Source organism: Strongylocentrotus purpuratus, unplaced genomic scaffold (assembly GCF_000002235.5).
Source record: "Strongylocentrotus purpuratus isolate Spur 01 unplaced genomic scaffold, Spur_5.0 spur5_scaffold_1, whole genome shotgun sequence".
Lineage (NCBI taxonomy): Eukaryota > Metazoa > Echinodermata > Echinoidea > Camarodonta > Strongylocentrotidae > Strongylocentrotus > Strongylocentrotus purpuratus.
Window position 1 is genome coordinate 37,076,406 of NW_022145594.1, and position 23,744 is coordinate 37,100,149.

A 23,744-nucleotide genomic window follows, 5' to 3' on the forward strand; every position below is an offset into this window, starting at 1 on the left:
TTACATGTACACTGGAGTGATGTAAAGAAATTCCTGGAAAATATTTTCTCAAATGGATTTATTATGTAGTACTGGTGAATGTAATTACAACATATAAAAACAATAACCCATTTCAAATTAAATATTGCACTGATAACTCAGGCATGTTAGATTGATAAAAGAGACATGTATCTTAAAATCATAGTAACATATTTACATATACCTTACACTAGAATGATGTAAAGAAAATCCTGGGAAATATTTCCTCAATTGGATTTCAAAATCTAGAACTGGATGTAGTTACAAATTTACAAAAAATTATACATGTCTAACAAAATGTAACACTGATAACTCTTGCCTTGATTCATACACCCTTACCAGACAAAGCTAGTTCTCCACTATCATATTGAGTATCAAGTTCGTTGACAAGATAACAAAAGCAACATGGCTCTTAACATCTGGGTCATTTCTGATAACAAATTTACAAGTTAATTTAGATTATACTTAATTGTATTTGTATTGAACATGTGCAATGACATTGAAATATACTGTGATAGTTTGACAAGATAATTTGAAATATTATATACTTAACCTCATAACTCACTTTGTGAAAGTATAGTGATATTTCATACATTGCATGCAAATCACCTACCGGTAAAACAAAATGGTAAAAGTCTACAATACACATAATTATACTTATTACATGCATGCACTACATGAACTGACTAATCCACTAACATCCTTGACAAGGCATTAATCCACATTTGCCACTCTCCATCCAGATTTAAATGGGCACCCAATATTCTAAAGCGTTACATATTTGGCCACCGCCTAGAACCAGGGTAATAATGTTTGAGCGCCAGTAGTGTCATGGTATGACGGTCTGTCATTGCATGACGGCGTGTGTACTACATCAGAAGCCACTGTTATTATCATTATAACTACTAGTCACCGGTTTTGTCACCTTCTATACACAGGCATAATGCATGATCATAGCGGAGTAAAAAATTGACCCCCTCTTTAGAGGCAAGACCCCCCGAACTTGGAAGTTTTTACTCAGGGATCATGAATACAGACTGTAAAAAGTTAGATCTAAACCTCGTTTCCCCCAAAAAAGTTAGTGTGGAGCCCTGTATCATACATACAAAAGTCAAGATGAAGTGTTACCAGTGGGACACTGTCTTACTCTACCGATACCATAGCAACTAGACTTCATACTTTGATTGTTTCTCTGAAATTCAAAGATCATCCTGTGGATCTCTTGAGTGAGTGCAAGGAGCTTGCCCTGACTCCTGCTGCCTTCTCTGTGTCTGAGAAAATTGAAATACAGTATCTGATATATTGCCAACATGCTGTTGAGGGTGGTCTGATGAAGGTAATGTCTTTCTTGGAGAGTGAACATCACCCATGAGTTGCTGTTGAGGGTGGTCTGATGGTGGTAATTTCCTTCTTGGAGAGTGTATATCACACATGGGTTGCTGTTGAGGGTGGTCTGAAGGTGGTTTTCGAAGAGTGTTCATCACCCATGGGTTGCTGTTGAGGGTCAGTCGAGTTGTCTGATTTGGCAGAGCTAGTTATCCGAGTCGCTTGAGCAGTCAGAGTCAGAGCTGTAAAGGAAGCAGATTTTGTTCTTATTATCTGAATGAAAGAGAAATAAAAAATCAGCCACTATTGGTATTATTGAAAGTACCGGTCTCAAGGAACATTTTGATCAGTAAATAAAGAAGAAACAAAATAGAAGAGACTACAGTGTAACAAAATCATCAAGAAAACACACACACAAAACCAGGAACACAACAAAATCTACAAATTTAAGGTTGAAGGCACTACAGTAGGGAATTTGTTCAATAAAGCTGTTACTGAATATTTAGTTTTGTCAGACAAGAAATCTTAATTTATTTGAAGGTACACATTATCACTTTATCGCATGCTCTCTGCTGAGGTATCAGCATTGTATCTTTTCTCAGTATTCCATTAGAGGCTCTTCATGAAAAGTCTTCATGATGTTATCTGATTTTTTTATTTAATCACATATACTGTACTGACCTTTTCAAACATGGGAGGGTATGAAGAAATGAGTTCAAGTCATCTTGAGCAATCCCATTGAACATGAAGTTTTCCTTCCTGACCTGAGGAAAACATCCCTGTAACATATAAAAGCAACATTGCGTGTAAGCCTTGTATCAGTTTCAAGTAAGTGGATCTATTTCATTCTGTCATATAATCTATTTTCTTGGGGAATCTACACTACAGTATGAAACATCCCATAAACAAATGAAATTAAGAAGGGGAAAAAAAATTATAGAGAAATAAAACAGCTAGAGTAATACAAATTTTGCACATTAGATTTAAAGGGGCAATAGTGAGTGCTGAAAAAAAGGTTTTAAAAATCTGAGTGAGGCGAGGTCCCAAGCGCTTGCACGAGGTGTTTGAGCAAGTTATGAAAAAAAGGCTGCCCCTTAATTTTCATCCCTAAATCGGATTTACATTGATAAATAAATAAATAAAAAGAAATCGGGACAAAATCTGAAGAAAAAAAACCTGTTAGGACAAAGCATTTCTCATGTACATGATTAGCAATTTTGATTAGCGATTTTTGCATATTTAATTAGCTATGACCTTTGACCTTTATACTCCAAAATTTAACTTAGGCTGTATTTTGATACCATGTTTTGGTTAGAGTGGCCATTTAAATTATCAAACAAAAACCACATTTTTGCATAATCAATGAGCTGTGACCTTTGTCGTATATACTCAACAATATTACTTATTTTATTGAATGAAAACCACATTTTCTCATAAATAACAAAGTTATTTTGCATAATTAATGAGCTATGACCTTTGACCTACATACTCCGAAATCGAACTTTGGCTATACTTTGATACCATGTACCTTCATATCAAATTAAAATCCATTAAAATCCGTCAAACATTACTAAAGTTATCGAACGGAAACCAGATTTGTTACAGACCGGCGGAAGGACGGACGGCAGCGTTACTATATCCCATTCGACTTTGACTTCAGACTTCTTCTGATTAGTACTAACAATATATGAGCAACAGGTCCATTCACTATTTCTGTGGCATTCCTTGGACAACTAATGAATTCTTCGTCCAAGCTATGTATCTGTTTACAATAAGTTTGAGTAGTTGTTGTCTTTCTCATTATGCTCTCATGTTTTTACTGATATCTTGGTATTATTAAATGTTTTTGTTTAGGTTTGTTTCAGCATGTAATACAGCTAACATACTATGCATATACCTTCTGTGACTAGTCATACTTGCCTTGCAACAACGATGAGTGTTGATACTTGTTGTCATTACTAAGTACATATATCAGATTTTAAAAGAAACATGACGTATTTAGACTAATAGAAAAGTACTGAACATTGCCAAACATGGATGAAAATAACTTCATATGGGATATATTCAAAGGTATTTGGCCACTACAATGAAATTCACGCATATTAATGGAACATTTAGATCTCACAACAGTAGTAGATCTATCAGATGTTTTCTGTTGTATCATTTTCACAAACAAAAAATAACGTATATACATGTGCACCATTTATTATTACTGCCCTTTCTTTCTTTCTTTGAACGACCCTCTCCATGAAATTTACATTAGTACGCACAAACCTGTATGGAAGATGCCTTTGCTTTCAATGTAGAGCAGAACTTCCCATTGAAAAGCATCCCAACTGTCAGGTCAGTCAGGTTGGGCATAGAACACAGTGATTCTGCTAGGTGATGTGAAGAGGCTGATGTGAGACCCCGAACATCATCAAGCACAAGAGTCTGGACCTGCATTATTTGTTAATATAGTTAAGCAGCACATCTATACATGAATATTTTTTTATTTATAATTCCTCACTGTATTCTTACATTTCACACAAACTCCATTAAATTGACTCGGTAACATTGTTGAAGGTTGATTACAAATTTTGTAATTTTTGTATGAAATGTTACTTATTATCTTCCTTCTACTGTACTAACATGCAAACAAATCCTGAAAGAAATTCTCAAACCACAAAAATATTAATGGTTTTCTAAGAAGGTGTCACTGTGCAACACCCTTTAACAGTGATTAACAGTAAATTCTCCAACCACTTTTGAATTTTCCCAACCGTTTTTCCATGAAAATAAGACCAAAAAAAGGCTTTAAAAATCTTTCAACTCTCAAATGTCTGGAATGGTATATAGAGCCAATTCATTGCTTTGTGACGATTTACATTCACCTTAAAATGAAATTAAATTGTAATAATATAGTTGGGAGAATTAAGGTATCGATCAGATCAGTTTTTCCCAATTCTTATTGATAATAATGGTCTGATTTTACTCAAACTTTCAGATTATCTTTAATTGTACATCTAGCATTGAAATCCCTACCTTAGCACCATTTTCTCTAATCTTTACAATGTTACGAAGTCCCTTCAAGTACATATTTGCATTCATAATAACATTCTCAAATTCATTTCTTGCCTATTGAAATAAGAACACAGTAAGGTTCCTACGGAGAGGAGGATTTAGTGATAGTTATTCTTTAAATAAAATTTGTTTGCAGTGATAAGTCCAACTCCTACTGAATACAACATTCACTGGCGGGGAAATGCATTTATGAGGAACAATTTTTTTTGCTAAATGTCTGTGATTTACATCAAATCGGACAGAGGAAGGAATGAAGGTCAGTTCATTCACCAATTTGCTAGGCTTCCCTCCCCCTGAGTTTACGTTAAACAAATAAGAATGTTGGAATTTACAAGCTGGTTGAATGACCTCAAGTGGAGTTTCCCGTGATATTGTTGAACATATTTGAATCCCAAAGTGTGTATCTTTATTCCAGAATTTACAGAAATAAATACATATAACATATTTTGATAAGCTTATAATTACTGGCAATTACTAAAATGATGCATAATATTTCAACCTAGGAATTACAAAGAAGGTGAGATAAGGGGGAATCTTGACTTTATTTGGGGTGAATACTGGAATGTCCTCTTTTATAAATTGTATTTGTTATGGGAGAAGTATAAGGGAATTTCATCAATGTAACTTTCTGTTTCATGATGGAATTTTGCATCATTCCATTCCTAGAATTTAGAAAGTATAGGCGATGGGAAAGGTCAACTTGTCTTTATTTTGCTTGATTACTGGATTTGATTTTCTCCCTTTTTTGGATATTTTTTTAGTTAATGTATAAAGAAATTATATTAATGTGATATATGTTCTTTGATGAAACTTTTGATACATTATTTCACAGGACCTTTCAATTACTTTTTTTCGGGGAAAGTATTCCCATTCCTGACTAACGAGGTAAAAAAAAAATATTAGTAATTCGTATTCATTGTACGGTTAGTAGATGTATTTATGTTATTTCTCTACATAGCAATTCATTTTTTTTTTGATAAAATTTTCATCATCAGGCAATGCAAGAAGGCAGATATTATGTCAGAAAGAAAGAAAGAGAATGAAAAAAGGGTAAAGAAACACCTGCGAAGTCCCAGACATGGATCAAACAAAACTTGACAAAATGCGCAAATTCACACCAAATTCCCATAAAAATACAATATTCAAGGACTAGAAATTTCACAAAAACAGACACTAAAATGTTCCAAGCCTCAAATGACAGGGACCCAGCAAGGAGAAGTGTAGAGAAAGCAAGGCTCCCAAACTCCAAAATCGCTGCAGCCCATTCACAACATACATACACAGTCCATTCACAGTCACAGTCGTCACATCCACAGCCACAGTCACCACATTCACAGTCACAGCCCATTCACTACATACACAGAGAATAGCGTGTGCAATAAAACTGACTCACTTGAAACAAACCTTACCATAATTTACCGGAAACAAATATAAAACGCAATATATGTCCACCAGGATGAAACAAAATCACAAAGTTTCCGAAAAAAATAGGAACAGCAAACAGAAATACCAAGAAATAGAAGTAATATAGGAAAACAATGGATCGTTGGGTGTCAACACAATCTAACTGCAATACAGAGACTTTGGTACATGGGATATGAAGGCAAGGTATCGCGATAGCTGTAATCGGTCTCACGGATGCGAGCAAACAGACCCTTGTTGCTGGGCAGAATTTGCGGGCAACAATAGCTTCTATGAATATCCATGTATCCGGTTTAGAGAAAAAAAACAATAATGGGTCTAAAGCCAAAGTTACAATTGTCTTAACCGGTTCTCAACCAAGTACCCCCTAGGACAACAACCCCCCTGACAACTACCCCCTAGGATAGTTGTCTGGGAGGTAGTTGTCCTAGAGGATGGTTGACGTAGGGGTAGTTATCTGGGGGGTAGTTGTCCGGGGGTAGTTGTCCTAGGGGGTAGTTTTCCTAGGGGGTAGTTGTCCGGGGGGAAGTTATCCGGGGGGTAGTTTTCCTAGGGGGTAGTTGTCTGGGGGGTAGTTGTCCTGGGGTGGGGGGTAGATGTTCTGGAGGGTGGTTGCCCTAGTGCAGGCCTTCTCAACTGGCGGCGCGCGCGCCACTCGTGGCGCTTGCGGGTAGTCAGAGTGGCGCGCGGCTGTTCCAAAAAAATTAATAAAAATTAAAAATTAAAAATTAAAGAAAGAACAACATTAAAAAATGATATCTTAACATAAAAAAAACTCAGAAAAATCAAAAAGTCGCAGTCGAAGTTGAGCCCAAAATGTAAGGAAGTCATTTTGTTTGTTTGATTTTCACCTTATTTTGACATTTTCCGTGTTTATTGCACCAAAATAACTACATATAAATTAACTTCCAGTGTAGATTTTAGCCAGGAATTGTACTAACTATTTCACATCAATATGAAATTATGATTGATGTTTTATATGTTTTATGGAACAAAAAGGTGTTAAAAATGACACATCTGGGCCTTAAAAAAGCCCCAAAATCCACTAGCTTTCGGGGACTTCGCCCCCTGGACGCCACCCGGTATCGGCTCGGTCGCTACGCTCCCTCGTAACACAGTCACCAAACATACAGGTTGGCACTTCAACCTCAATTCATTTTTGTTTTGGCGCTTCTAATAAACTAGTTGAGAAGGCCTGCCCTAGTGGGTAGTTGACTGGGGGTGGATGTCCAGGGGGTGGATGTCCAGGGGGTGGATGTCCAGGGGGTAGGTGTCCGGATACGGTCTCAACATTCCGCTAGTCTGGGCTTTTTTAAAACTTGCATAGCCTGGGGAGGAGGGCTTCTAAAGCCCCCACCCTCTATGATCTAGGCCGTGAAACGGCCGATCGCTGCGAAAATGTGCATGTATGTCAAGTGAAGTGTATACAATGTAATAGTAATTCCAATTTTTTGAAAAATTCACCCATTTGCATATTAATGATTATTTATGCAATTAACGTCATTAAATCACATTTTTACCCCAAAATCATATATTCTTCATTTTTAAATATTCCTTTTCACTGCAATACTCTTTAGACCATTTGGAATAATAATACAACAACAAAATTTTGAAGAGCCAGGTTATTCCTTATGTTATCTATTCTTATGATAATTTCTTATGTATATCTCTGTTTTTTAACTGATGTATTTTACTGTTTTTTGTTTTTTTTCATTTCTAACTATCATTCAACTATTTGACCAAGTAAATGTTTTATCTCTTTTTTGGAAAAATGATATTTCCATGTTTTGTACGCAAATCACGAAAATGAGCGATTTTCGACATTCAAAGACAAAAGGTCACGTGACTATGTAACGCTAGGTCCGATTTTCAAAAAAATTATTTCACAAGATGCGCAAGACCCAAAAAAATAAATTTCAGCGCAAGATTCTTTTGCGTTAAAAAATTATCGCAAACAATTTAGAGGCTAGATAGGGTTAAAACACTTATATGACATATTTTTCCTATCAACCAAACTTGGAAAAGGTTGGATATTGATTATTGATCAAAACAATGAAAATCTTATACACACTTGAATTTCAACTGAATCAGTATACATGTGTAGATTGCTTTCATTCCATGTTTCATGACTGTTCCAATATACCTGTCAATCAATGAACCTCACTGACATTTACATTAGTATACAATACCTGTATGGATGATGCCATTGCTTTAAATGAAGAGTAGAACTCATCATTGAGATACCTTCCAAGTGTCAGGTCATTCAGATTTGGCATAGAACAAAGTGCTTCTGCTAGGTGATGCGATGAGGCTGGTGTGGGAACCTTGAAAACATCAAGCTTGAGAATCCGGACCTGCATTGTTTGTAAATATGGTAGTTAAGCAGCTCATCCACATATGCATATGTTATATTTACTTATTTCTCACTGTATTCTTCCATTTCACACAAAATCCATTGATTACATAGTTGTATTCATAATAACATTCTCATCAAAAATGAATGAATAGATATTAATTTCAAATTCATTTCTTGTCCATTGAAAAAAAGAACACACTAAAGTTTCTACTGAGAGAAAGATTAATTAAAAGTGTTTTGTTTAAAATTATATATGTTTTCTTTATAGGGCTTCTAACCTCTTTGCATTGATAAGTCCTACTCTTTATACAAATATAATACACCTCTACTTATTAATATTCCAGCCTATGATTTTTCAGAAAATCTCTAAATTGACCAAAAAATCATAACCATCCATTTTTCACAGATCTCACACTTGCTGGGCTGCGCCCCATCAAAAAAAGGGAATATGGTCACATGGCTTGATGACGCATTTGACGTCATTACGGGAATGTCCGATTTGTCCTACAACTAAGGATTTTACAACCTCATTGTAATTCATAATTAGGAATGACGAAATTGCCAGAAATGTACTGGGATTGTCAAGTGCATATTATTTTTCGGATAAATGTCTTTTTTTCCAATTAATATCATAGTTTGCTATTTTCAAGACATTTGAATGCCTAAATCACCCTCCTTTTCACCGCAAAGTCTCCTGCAGTGACATCATATGCTATTGTGCAATACAGCTCCGAAACTGGGCCTTTTTTCCTGAACGTTCTGAGTTGTCATATTTAAAAGCTAGATTCCAGAATTATTGATGATTTCTAAGAAAAATCTTTGTCATGTTCGGAATCTCCGTTAAAAATTATTCTACATGTCTTTTTTTTTCATATTTTAGCCCGTTTTGGTTAGAGTGGCCATTTAAATTTTCAAACGGAAACCACATTTTTGCATAATCAATGAGCTGTGACCTTTGTCGTATATACTCAACAACATTACTTACGTTATTTAATGAAAACCACATTTTCTCATAAATAACAAGGTAATTTTGCATAATTAATGAGCTATGACCTTTGACCTACATACTTTGAAATCGAACTTTGGCTATACTTTGATACCATGTACATTCATTTCAAATTACATTAAAATCCGTCAAACATTACTAAAGTTATCGAACGGAAACCAGATTTGTTACGGACGGAAGGACGGACTGCAGCGTTACTGTACTATATCCCCTCCGACTTCGTTGGTGAGGGGACAAAAACATGTGCCCCATATAATCTTTACCGTTCTTTCTGTCCATCAATAACCCTCCATGACATTTACATTAGTATACACATACCTGTATGGATGATGCCATTGCTTTCAATGAAGAGTAGAACTCCTCATTGAGAAACCTTCCATTCAGTGTCAGGTCATTCAGGTTTGGCATAGAACAGAGTGCTTCTACTAGGTGATGTGATGAGGCTGGTGTGAGACTCTTGACAACATCAAGCTTGAGAGTCTGGACCTGCATTGTTTGTGAATATAGTTGAGCAGCTCATCTTTATATGCATATGTTTTATTTTATATTCTCACTGTATTCTTACATTTGACACAAATTCCATCAATTACATAGTTTTATTCATAATAAAATTCTCAGCAAAAATGATGAAAGAAGTTTTTTTCTCAAATCCAATTCTTGTCTTTTGGAGAAAAAAAAACACACTAAAGATTCTATGGAGAAGATGATTTAGTAAGAGCGATTAAAAAGAAATTCTATATGTTTTCTTTATAGGGCTTCCAACCTGTTTGCATTAATAATTCCTACTCCTACTAACACTGAAATTAATAATACCCAGAAATATGCATTTGCTATTAATGTATTAAAAGTATTTATATCTTTGGATAACATGTGCACGAGAATCCCAAGTCAGGAAGTTTGTTGCTATGGTGCAATTTGTAAAGCTTGTACACACTTCAATTTCAGATGAATCTCCACATTTTCCATAGTTTTCAATTCAATCTATTTGGCATGAAAAGAAAAATACAAATCATAAATACAAAATACATAACAGGCTAGGACCTCTAAGAAGCAACTTGTGCTCGGTAAATGAGGCCCTTATCATGGTAAACACAATATTACATTAAATTGCAAAAGAAATAAAAACTTACACTGTATATATAAATATTTAGAAGGGAGAAAAGGCATGAATTGTCATAATATCCACAAAATAATGGCTTCCCCAAGATATTATGATAAAGGAAGATAAATTGAAGCTCTTGAAACAACATTCATGTGCCTTTTGATCGTTCTAAAATATCCATGTATCATGGCCAAGCTTCAGTTGGGAGTCAAGTTTGTCATGCATGATGTGCGTGGATACAGCCTTACACCGTCATACATGCAGACGAAGGTCCAAAGTGATCGGAATCATCGGATTAATATGATTTAAACAACCTAAAAATACCTTTTTAGACTATAAGAGACTGCAACACTACAAAAAAAGTGAAGATGTGAGAATGAGAAAGAGCACAAAGGGGAGAGATGATAATGAGACAGAGAGAAAGCGTCTATTCAGTTAAGGATGACATCATTTAAAAAATATAACATTTGAATAAAATCTAAAACAGTTTGCTTTCATTCCATATTTCATGACTATTCCAATGCATTGAGTGAATGGCATTTAACTACCCCCCCCCCCCCCCCCCACAAAAAAAAAAAAAAAAATTATATGTGCACAATATAATCATTACTGCTCTTTCTTTCTATCAATGACCCTCTCCATTAAATTTACATCAGGATGCAGTTACCTGTATGGATGATGCCTTTGCTTTCAATGTAGAGTAGAACTCATCATTGAGATTCCTTTCAAGTGTCAGGTCAGTCAGGTGTGGCATTGAACACAGTGCTTTTGCTAGGTGATGTGATGAGGCTGGTGTGAGACTCTCGTCAACATCAAGCTTGAGAGCCTTGACCTGAAATGTTTGTGAATATAGTTAAGCAGCACGTCTATCTTATATGCATGTGTTTTATTTACTTGTTTCTCACTTTATTCTTACATTTAACACAAATTCCATTTAATGGAATAGTTGTTTTCATAATAACATTCTCAGCAAAAACGATTGAATAGATTTTCTTCTCAAATTAATTCTTGTCTATTGAGAAAAGACATATTAAGGTTTCTATGGAGAGGATGATTTTGTAAGAGTATTTTGTTTAAAATTCTTTATGTATTCTTTATAGGGCTTCCAACCTGTTTGCATTGATAATTCCTACTCCTAATAACACTGAAATTAATGATACCCAAAATTATGCATCTGCTATTTAGGTATTAAAGTTATTCATAACTCTGCATTTCGTGGCACAAGACCCCTAGGTCAGGAGGTTTGTTGCTATGGTACAGTTTGTTGATTCACGTCTTTCTTATAACTGGCTCTTAAACTAATATATGACATAGTTTTCCTATCAATCAAACTTGGAAAAGGTTGGATATCGATCATTGATCAAAACAATGTAAATTTTATACACCCTTGAATTGCAACTGAATCAGTACATGTGTAGTTTACTTTCATGCCATTTTTCATGACTGTCCCAATATATCAAGTAAATTGCCTTTGCAAAAGGGTGTTTGAAAAAAAAGAAAAAAAGAAGAAGTGCACCATATAATAAATTACCGTTCTTTCTGTCCATTAATAACCCTCCATGACATTTACATTAGTACACACATACCTGTATGGATGATGCCATTGCTTTCAATGAAGAGTAGAACTCCTTATTGAGAAACCTTCCATTCAGTGTCAGGTCATTCAGGTTTGGCATAGAACAGAGTGCTTCTACTAGGTGATGTGATGAGGCTGGTGTGAGACTCTTGACAACATCAAGCTTGAGAGTCTGGACCTGCATTGTTTGTGAATATAGTTAAGCAGCACGTCTATACTTGCATATGTTTCATTTACTAATTTCTTACTGTTTTCGTACACTTCACACAATTTTATTAATCACATAGTTGTATTCAAAACAACAATCTCAACAAAAATGATTAAACAGATTTTCTTCTCAAGTTCAATTTTTGTCTATTGAGAATGAAGAACACACTAAAGTTTCTATGGAGAGGAAGATTTTGTAAGAGCGTTTTTTTGTATAGTTCTATATTTTTTTCTTTATAGGGCTTCCAACCAGTTTGCATTGATAAGTCCTACTTCTACGAATAACCATAGGGCCAAAGTCAAATATCATGCTTAGTTTTTGAGTTGCCTCCCACTACCACTCGAAAAAAGTACACCTTGTTTATTCAAAAGATTTTATCACAATTCTGGTACAATTAATAGAAATTCAGGTTGACATCAATTGCTTTGAGTTATGTAGTGTGTAAAATATGAATTTTGAGCTGAAAATATATTGTTTGTGTGTGTTGATATTCCTCCCCCCCAAAAAAAAAATAAATAAAATAATAAATAAATAAATAATATATATATATATATATATATATATATTTTTGGACAGGTTCTTGGTGTAACTGGACGATGGTGATTGGACATTTAGTAATACAGACAGTTCAAAGGATCAGGAGTACTGAGTGCAATTGATAAGTATCTCTATATATACTTTGTGAGGTTTTATAAAATTTAGGCATGGGAAGTTGCCTCCCCCTTCCCACACACACACATACTATCAACTATTTTTAGACACTTCCCTCCACCTTACTGCTTGGTAAAATCTTGCGATGGTAAAAAAAAAATATTTCAACATAATCAAAGAAAGATAACTAAACAAAATCATGCTTCGGATCTAGCTTGGATTATATATACAGCCCACGAGACCAGCAATGGAGGCCTCTTGAACCCTCAGAAGAAAATATTAGAATGCCCACAAGACTGACGTGCAGGTCTTGTAAATCCGCAATTTTTTTTCTTTTCCATTATTGAAGAAAAAACATAGAAAAGGAATAGCATTTTCATCATCAACTTCAGGTGGCGCTGTAAAGCGCTGCTGTGGTCTTCACGAGAGCACGCCATGCAACTCTTTCACCTGCCATTTGTGTTGCACCTTTCATTCCTTGTCCAGACACTTTCTTGATATCATCAGTCCAAGATATTGGTGGACGACCTCTACCTCGTTTTCCTTCGACTGCTCCTTGCAGTATTTGCTTCTCAACACCTTCAGATCTCCCAACAATGTGCCCAAAATAGTTTAGTTTTCTTTCCATGATTCCCCTTCTGATGGTCAAGTCTGTTCCAAACTTTTCCAGGACCCACACATTTGTCTTTTTATCTTTCCATGACACCTGCACCAGCCTCCTGTAGCACCACATTTCAAAGGCATCAACTCTCTTTCTGTCATTCTTTGTCATGGCCCAGGACTCACTCCTGTAAGTCGCAATAGAGAAAGAAGTTGCTTGAAGCAGACGAACCTTCAGACTGAGAGATAGGCCTCGGCTCTTCCAGATGTGAGACATATTCTGTACTGTTGATCTCGCCATTGCCATCCTTCTCCTTATCTCTGTGGTGCTCTCTCCTTTGTTAGTGATGATTGAACCCAAGCACTCAAACCGATTTACTACTTCAATCTTATTTCCAGCTACGGTGAAGTCAGTGTTATTATCATCTCTATCGACAACCATTATTTTTGTCTTTTTGGTGTTTAGAAGGTCTTTCTCTTCACTTGCCTGTTTGATGCGATTCAACAAATCCATCAGCTCTTCTCTGCTGCTGCAAACGAGAGTAGTGCCGCCAGCATACCTTAGGTTTGTGATCTTTTTACCTCCAAACTTGACTCCCCATTGAATCCTTCCAGAGCATTTCTCATAATGTCCTCAGAATAAATGTTAAAAAGGTTCGGAGACAGTATGCATCCTTGACGTACTCCCCTACCAATTCCAAACCACTCAGTATTGCTGTTACTGGTTCTCACGGTTGCTTCTTGGTCATGATAGAGGTTTTTGATCAGTTCGATGATGTGACTTGGGAACCCCATCTTTGCCATTGTATTCCACAAATGAGAGTGGCTCACACAGTCAAATGCTTTGCTATAATCTATAAAGCACAAATAGAGGGGATGTCTGTGTTCTCTGCATTTCTCGATTATGTTTCTATTGTTGACGATCTGTTCTCTTGTCCCTCTACCTTCACAGAACCCTGCTTGCTCATCTGAGATATCAGCTTGCAGTTTGATTTTCATTCTTCTGCTAATCACCTTCAGGAGTATTTTGCTTGCATGACAAATCAAGCTGATCGTTCGGTGATTTGCACATTCTTTCAGATCTCCCTTCTTTGGCAATGGTATAAAAACAGCTCTACACCAGTCCTTAGGCCACTCCCTACTATTCCAGATATTGCAACAGAGACGCCACATCAGGTCAGTACCTTCTTCACCTGTAGCCTTCCACATCTCGGAAGTCAAGTTGTCAAAGCCAGGGGATTTGCCATCCTTCAGTTGTTTCATTGCAAGCTCCACTTCTGATCTTAATAGAGGGGGCTCCATTTCATCACTTTCCTCCCACTGAGTGTCAACTTGTTCCTGTGCAGCAAACAGCTTGGTACTATACTGCACCCATGTTTCCTTGATGTCTTCATTTTCCGTCAATGTTTTGCCATTGTCATCATTAATTACATCCAGTCTTGGGATTGTTTTCTTTGTGATTTCTTTCACAATTGCAAATGCTGCCTTGGAGTTGTTCTTGTGACGCTCTAGGTCTTCACACTTCCCCTCGATGTATTTGTAACTGCTTTATTGAGTCTCGACCATTCTCCTCTATTGTGTTTTGCTTTTGCTCTCTTCCTGTCATCAGCAATGTTGAAAGTCTGATTGGAGATCCATGGTTGTTTCCGCTTCCTTTTCTTTGGGATGTGGTTCTTTGTTGCATTTTCAACTGTTTCTTCCATGTCTTCCCACAGCTCATTCGGTGTTTGCTCTGCTTCAACGTTTCTCAACAGCAGCTCAAACTTGTTCTTCACTTCCACTGAGAATTGAGAAGGGATATTTTCAACATCATACCTTGTGGGAGCTGAATCACATTTCTTAGCTTTCAGTCTTAGTCTCAGTTTAGCCACAAAGATCACCTCTTTCATTTCTGATGCCAAGACCATGATTGCCAATGTACTCAGATTTACCCCTCGTTTTACCAATCTTGGCATTCCAGTCACCCAATATTATGAGGAAATCTTTCCTAGGAATGCTGTCTACGACATCTTGTACCATCTCATAGAAATCAGTGATTTCTTCCTCCGGTGCGTCTGCTGTTGGTGCATATACCTGAATTATGGAGATATTCATAGGATGCCCTTGTAATCGCACAGTCATAATTCTCTTGTTGATCGGGTTGTATCCCAAGACACATTTAGCTGTAGCCTTCTCTATGATGAATCCCACACCCCTTCGCTTCCTTCCACTTTCTTTCCCCGAAAAGATGATTGTATTTCCTTCGTCTGATGTAAATCTGCCTTGTCCAAGCCACCATGATTCAGATATTCCAAAAACTTTAATATCATTTAAAGCCATCTCCTTCTCCACCATCTCGATCTTCCCATCAGACATACCACGCACGTTCCACGTGGCTACATTGATTGGTTTCCTTAGAGGGGTGCTGTTCCTTTCCATCATGGGACCTTCATGATCAGAACTTCCTACAAGAGGCTTTGATCCTGATCCGTCATCACCCGCAAGCGTACTACGAGCAGTACCTCTCTCTTCCGCAGTAGCTCTTGACGTATTTTCCGGCCTGCGGGTTCCACCTTCCGATACCCACTTGATTTGTTGATTTTGTACTCTCACGATGACAAACGCGACCAATTAATAATGGTGGGCGGCCAGATCCTTCCATCGCAGTAGAGAAGCCAGAAGCATTAATGCCGGCCTGCCCTCTGCTCCCCCGTAGCCACCGTTGTCCAAGGTTTGGATCCTCCGCCAACTACAGGTACTGCATCGCTGCTGCCCGGTGCAGGACGGGGTTTATTTGAAGGCGACCCAACCCGCCTTGTCATGTTCTCGTCATAGGGTTATGAGAGTTTTTCAAGAGCTAACAGCGTCACCTATTAGCTCCTCTCCTCTGTTAAGAACACCGGGATCAGACTAGCACCCCGCTGGAACCCAGCCAGTATTTCTACAGTTTTCCACTTCTAACTTTTTTTAGTTGCGTTAATATAGCTATTACATTTCTTCTTTCAAATAAAAATAAGTTATTAGCTAATTTGGTAGAAAACATTTCTAATCTTACAACTATCAGAATAAAGTTTATTGCATTGACATTTAAAAAAAATATATACCTTTATACACGTTTAGTTTATACAAAAAGTAATGCATAAAAAGCCGTATATAGATATCTATAATTAGAAATAGTTTGATTAAAATGGTTAAAAGGGTCTGTCAAATGTGATGAGGGCTTAACTGTGATAAATATCATATAGATCTAGTATTCCATGAGTCGTGTCAAATTAATGTTCCAAACCAAATCCAAGTACTTCTGTTGTCCTTGTATAGAATTTAACCCTAAAAATGGCCGGGCTATTTGAGGTCTTAATACGGCCAGGGGGGGGGGTATGCCCCCCCCCTAAGATATCGGCCTAGGAAGCTCCAATTAATGTGAAAATTAGCATAGTGATATATTTAAGTATATTGAATAGGATGGTAATGTTTATTTCCTTTTATGTTTACTTATTTATTTTGTATTAATATTTTTATGACAATATGAATAATTTGTTTTCTCAAAAATGGTGATTTTGAACAATGCATGGGCAGATTTGATTTAAAATTGCTGTTTAAGTTGAGTCATAGCATTTATCAATTGAAATATAATAGTTTCTAATGCAAACATACAAATAAACACACACACACAGGTACTAATATGTTTGCTTCAAGTTGTTTTCATATGAAACTATAGTTTGTACAATATTTTGCGGGTGAAAAGCGTCAGTTTCTTTTATATTTATAATTACCAATTTCTTATGTATTCTATTGTTTTTATTTTCTTATGTATTTCATTGTGAATAAAATATTGCTTGGCCAATACTAAACAGGTATAATCATGAATGTATGACTGCATAACATGAAATAAATCACTCATGATATTGATTTTGATAAAAATCATATAACTGCAATATATTTACACACGCACATTTTTGAGAATTACATATTTTGATTGACATGTGATATTTTGTCACCTTATACCCGAACCATAGGTCCGCCCATAACAAATTTGGTATCAACATGTGCTGAATACATGAGGGAAAAAAACTAATGAAATTTCAGCGCTAAAGGTTTGAGGGTTTTGATGCAGCGGCAAAAATTTGAAAGGGGGATTATGCCCCCCCCCCCCCCGCCTTATCAGGATTAAGTAACAATTTGTTTGCACTCACAATGGTTGGATTTGCATTTTGTCTTGCAAACTCAGCATGTCATCTCAAAGACATCAAATGTCATAATGGTTAAAAATCAACCCAGTTGGGGAGTGGCACTCTTATTTAAAAATATTCATTTTTCTGAGGTAAAATAATTATAAACACCCAAACTTTGTATACTATTGCGTTCATAACTCTTAAAATGAAAGAAGATTCATAACTCTGAAAGCTTAGTGTATTGCTAAGAAGGGGTGCGCGTGGGGAACGAATTTCCCATTTTCATTCATGAATCTTTTTTTTTTGCATGGATTTACTTTCTCTCAGAGGGGGGCCGTGGCCCGTCTGTCCACCTTCAATGAGGATAAATCAAATAGAAAACAAAAATGATGGCTATCCATTAGGTCCTAGAATAACTAAAACTATTGCAGCTCTGTCCAAAGATCACATACCCACACTATGAACATGACAGACAATGAAAGCGGACAAAATATACAGTTCCTCAGGTAGACAAAGGGACATCCCTTCACTGCTATTATGTAAAAATTTGTAGAACAGGTGTCACATGCATATTCACCTGTTCTACACATTTTTACATAATAGCAGTGAAGGGATGTTCCTTTGTCTACCTGAGGAACTGTATATTTTGTCCGCTTTCATTGTCTGTCATGTTCATAGTGCCAGATAATAGACAGACAGACCTTGACCGGCCTCTGTATTTTTCTACATCATGACTTTGACAAACAAGGGAAACACTCTCGGCGGTCTCGCCTGCATAACACAATTCAATATGATAAACCAGAACGTCAATGACGTAGCACTCATCCGCATCTCGCAACAACAAATGTCGTAAATTTTATGTGGTACACTTTTGAACTGGAATAAATTTGCATAAATAACCATAATTAATTAATGGAGAACAATTTCAAAATTCTGTGTAGAAGTTGAGTGTACCAAAGTTAGCTCTACGATATAAAGCAAACCAAATCAAAATCGGTCGAGAAATGAAGGAGAAGAGGCCTTTTTTGTGATTTCGAATAAATTTGCATAAATTAGCATAGATAATGAATTTCACGATTCTGTGTAGAAATTTTAAATCCCCCTCCTAGCCCTATCATATGAAACAATCAGAATCAAAATCGGTTGAAAAATAACGAAGAAGCATTTTGAAAATCTTGATGGTGATGCCACAACATAGTCCAAGTCTGTTGACTTGAAATGACCTTTGACCTTGACTTTGTGATCTGAAATTCTACTCACATGATTGGGGATACTTGCTTACCCTATAGTCAAAGTTTCATTGACTAAGAACTTATACTTTAAAAATTATATCCAAAATTCAAAAACCTAACCTTAGGTTAAGTTTTTGATGTTGACGCCGTCGCCGCCGCCATCACCGGAAAAGCGGCGCCTATGTCTCGCTTTTTGCTACGCAGGCGAGACAAAAATGATATCAAAAATTCAAAAACTTAACCTTAGGTTAAGTTTTTGATGTTGACGCCGCCGCCGCCGCCGCCGTCACCGGAAAAGCGGCGCCTATGTCTCGCTTTTTGCTACGCAGGCGAGACAAAAACTCATTTGATGTTTCTCGGGCGGATTGGGACTGAAAATTGGTTTTAAAAGTTTGATGCGGCCAGCCCACCCAATATATAAGATGCATATATCAGGTGGCCCTCAGATCGACTGGACCTTCATCATTGTGGGGAATTTCCCAAATTTCCCAAACTCTCCACGGCAAATCTGCCCCTTTTTTTCTACCAAAAATGACAGGTGTTGTCAGTAGAAGCCCCTGGTAAATAGTTATTGCACATGCATTGATTGAAAGAGAGAGAAGGGGTATGAGGGGGCAAACAAGCAATTTTTTCCTTTTATCTAACTGAATGTTCTCTAATTAGGTCAGGAAATTCGAATTCTAGGGATTTGTTTGTATAAATAACTATGCCATTTTCTAATTTACATAAATGCAGGCTTTATCTTTTGTTGAAATCGCCCCCCCCCCTCCCCCCCCCCCCCAAAAAAAAAGAGGTGTGCATCATACCACGCCCTGGTGATTCAAATCTGAAACATTCATCCCACACCCATCTGTTATCAGTGTCTGTGATATGGTGTTATATTGAAGCCCTTTAAATTGATCAAGAAGTGCCTCAAAAAAGTAAAAACCTTTGAGTGACCAGTTTTACCATACTCGTTTTCCCCAATAGACTGTAGTGTTATGAAAACCGTTTGGCAAACGCAAAATTTGATTTCGATTTTCATTCATAAATATCTTTGACGGGCTTGTACCATTAATGGGGTTCCTGACTGACCTAAAGGTTTATAATTTTTATTGCAGCATGAGCTAAATCAAGGATTCTTTTAAAAGGATCTAAGACAAAGTTACCGGATCCCTTTAATTTCTTTCAAAATTCAGAACTAATTTGCATTCTAAACATATATTGGGAGTTTTTGATCTTCATTTTTCTTTCAAATTGGGTTGGTTGGGGTGGGGGACTTGTTCTCCACAATATCCAGGATGTGCCCTTTTTATTTCTTGTAAAAAAACTTATGATATTGAACCATTGTACACTTTGGCAATTCTGGGGACTTAATAACTCCCGAGATATCTTCCACACTCTCACCTTCAAAATACATGCATATGATGCATTTATCTATCATTTTCTTCAAAGTTAAGAACTTCTTAGCATTATAATCACGTTTGGGTGGTTAAAATGTCAGACTATTTATAATGTTGGAAAGGACTCTTTATCAAACTTACACATATTTCCAATATATCCACACACAAAATTTGAAAGGGAAGATATTATGCATCATATTCATAACTCGTCTGGGGAAGAAGAAAAATCCCCCACACCCATTCCCATAATCGTGATAGGCCTGTAGGCAGGGTCTCCTTTCCATTTTCTTCAATATTCATTTAAGTCAGTATCTGATTGTGAACGCACCGTTGGATTTTCTGAATAAAAACTCCCAATATTCTCAGCATCCCCATCATTCTCTGAGTATCCTTCAAATTACTCTTACGGTTATAACATGGTGTGCATCATAGCAAGTCTAGATAAGGTCAATATACAGAATCTGTTCATGTATGTGCCTCACCCCTATTCTGGCATTCTGGACAGCCGTAATGCAAATATCTTGTCAGCAAACTGAAATATAAGCCTCTCCTTTGCACAGGATATTGTCCTGATACATAAGCAAATCCCTAAATAGTTACAAAAAAGACACCTCTTCGATTTTGATATATGATTTTTGATTAAAACAATGTAAGTACTATAAACACACTTGGATTTCAACTGAATCAGTTCATGTGTAGTTTGCCTTTATTCCATGTTTCATGACTGTTCCAATATACCAAGTGAATGGCCCTTAAAAAAGGGTGTTTGGAGGAAAAAAAACATATACACATGTGCACAATATAACTGTAACTGCTGTTTCTTTCTTTCAATGATCCTCCATGACATTAATATTAGGACACACATACCTGTATGGATGATGCCATTGCTTTCAATGTAGAGAAGAACTCCTCAGTGAGATCCTCCCCATGGAGTGTCAGGTCAGACAGGTTTGGGATAGAACACAGTGCCTCTGCAAGGTGATGCGATGTGTGTGGTTTGGGACTCTTGTCCAAATGAAGCTTGAGAGTCTGGACCTGCATTTATGGTGAATATAGACATGAGTTAAGCAACAAGTCTATACATGTATGTGTTTTATTTACTAATTTCTCACTGTATTCTTACATTTCACACAAATTCAATTAATAACATACACTGTTGCTCATAACGGTGGAATATATTTTTTTATCCCAATTTATGGAATTATTTAAAAAATAATTTAAAAATACTAGATCTAGATAATAGTATACAGTCTTAGATTTTATTGAATAATAATTTGCCAATATGTGTTTTGCGTGACTGCTAAATCATGTATATTATGCTACTATGTTTATTAACTAGGGGACCTATGCCCTTAAGTCATAAATGACAGTAATGAGGATTAATGCCTCACAAAAGGGCACTAATATAGCACATCGACACGGTGTTGATCCTGGGGCCTCACAGTTACGAGGCCATTGCTTTGTCACTGAACCATGACTGTACGCAGCGGGGGCTATGGTAGGGGGCAGTTTCCATAAATTTAAAAAAAAACAGAAAATGCAATAAATTTTCAATAATTTATTGCATTCTACCCCGGTCCCCAACATAAAAAAAATCTTCTGTGTGCACATGCCTTGAGCCATAATGCATGGCCGTCCAGAGGATTTTTTTATGTTGGGGACCGGGGTAGAATGCAATAAATTATTGAATATTTATTGCATTTTCTTTTCTTTTTTTAATTTATGGAAACTGCCCCCTACCCTAGCCCCCGCTGCGTACAGTCATGGTTCAGTGACAAAGCAATGGCCTCGTAACTGTGAGGCCCCAGGATCAACACCGTGTCGATGTGCTATATCAGAGCCCTTTTGTGAGGCATTAATCCTCATTACTGTCATTTACTGTTATTTATAGACAGGCTCTTCTAAGTTCTATTGATCTGGGATTGATGGACTAATCTCCCGATTGATATCCATTGATCTATGCCGAGATTATGCATCAAGTGAAAATAGGGTCTTTTTAGCTGGACTACACAATCATCTTGCGATCTTGCAAAGTGCCACGTGTGTATTTTGTGCCCATTTTGCGAAGTTCATTGATTGATTTTTCACCAGGATTTCTTAGCGCGATTACACATTCTTTACTGAAAACCTTCGCTACAAACGACTTCCTACTAAATAAAAAAAATCTTCTGTGTGCACATGCCTTGAGCCATAATGCATGGCCGTCCAGAGGATTTTTTTATGTTGGGGACCGGGGTAGAATGCAATAAATTATTGAATATTTATTGCATTTTCTTTTCTTTTTTTAATTTATGGAAACTGCCCCCTACCCTAGCCCCCGCTGCGTACAGTCATGGTTCAGTGACAAAGCAATGGCCTCGTAACTGTGAGGCCCCAGGATCAACACCGTGTCGATGTGCTATATCAGAGCCCTTTTGTGAGGCATTAATCCTCATTACTGTCATTTATGACTTAAGGGCATAGGTCCCCTAGTTGATAAACATAGTAGCATAATATACATGCTTTAGCAGTCACGCAAAACACATATTGGCAAATTATTATTCAATAAAATCTGAGACTGTATACTATTATCTAGATCTAGTATTTTTAAATTATTTTTTAAATAATTCCATAAATTGGGATAAAAAAATATATTCCACCGTTATGAGCAACAGTGTAGTTGTATTCATAACAACATTCTCTGCTAAAATGATTGAATAGATTTTCTTCTTAAATTAAATTCTTGTCTATTGAGGAAAAGTACACACTAAAGTTTCCATGGAGAGGGGGATTGGGTAAGAGTGCTTTTTAAAAATTATATATGTATTCTTTGTAGGACTTCCAACTTGTTTGCATTTATAATTCCTACTCCTACTAACACTGAAATTAATAATACCCATAAATATACATTTACTTTTTAATTTACTAGGGACTTGGTCATTGTTCAGATGAGAGTTAGCGACTTCGATGCTAGATTTACGATTAAAGATAATCTGAAAGTTTGAGTGAAAATGGACCATATTTAACGTCAATAATTGGGAAAAAATAATCTGATCGATTCCCTAATTCTCCCAACTATATTAATGCAATTAAATTACATTTCAGGTGAATGTAAATCGTCACAAAGCAATGAACTGGCTCTATATACTATTTTAGTAAGCCTATCTTATATCTTATTTTAAAGGGAAAACGGTTGGGAAAATTCAAAAATAGTTAGGAGAATTTACTGTTAATCACTGTTAGAGGGTGTTGCATAGTGACACTTCCAAATCCAACCATTAATATCTTTGTGGTTTGAGAATTTTTTCAGGATTTTTTGCCTGTTAAAGGGTAGGTACAGTAGAAGGAATATAACAAGTAACATTTCATACACAAATTACAGTTTTATTCATCAACCTTCACCAATGTTACAGAGTCACTTAAATGTATTACGGTAAAGGTATTCATAACACTGGATTTAATATGAACAAGACCCAGAAGTCAGGAGGTTAATTCGTTCACAGGTTTCAACGTTGTCTTAAAAAAGGGTACCTTTTCAGGTTCACAAGTTTCGACCTTTTCTTAAAAATATGCATAATAATTGATCAAACCTGCTCGGCCATGAGCGCACACACACCTTGTTTAGGGAATTCACCTGGTATAATAATATTGAAATATGGAAATATACAGTAG

General features: G+C 36.5%; 1 protein-coding gene across 1 annotated transcript in view; it reads right to left on the reverse strand.

Moving 5' to 3' along the window:
- Positions 1-8,122: 8,122 nt before the first annotated feature.
- Positions 8,123-23,744, reverse strand: part of LOC105441412 — a 34,216-nt gene continuing 18,594 nt past the window's right edge. Inside the window, exons 8-11 of the mRNA XM_030978758.1 lie at positions 20,961-21,128; positions 11,880-12,047; positions 9,510-9,677; positions 8,123-8,140 (exon numbers count right to left, since the gene is read on the reverse strand). Coding sequence (XP_030834618.1) covers positions 8,123-8,140; positions 9,510-9,677; positions 11,880-12,047; positions 20,961-21,128 — 522 coding nt within the window. The remainder of the gene's footprint in view (positions 8,141-9,509; positions 9,678-11,879; positions 12,048-20,960; positions 21,129-23,744) is intronic.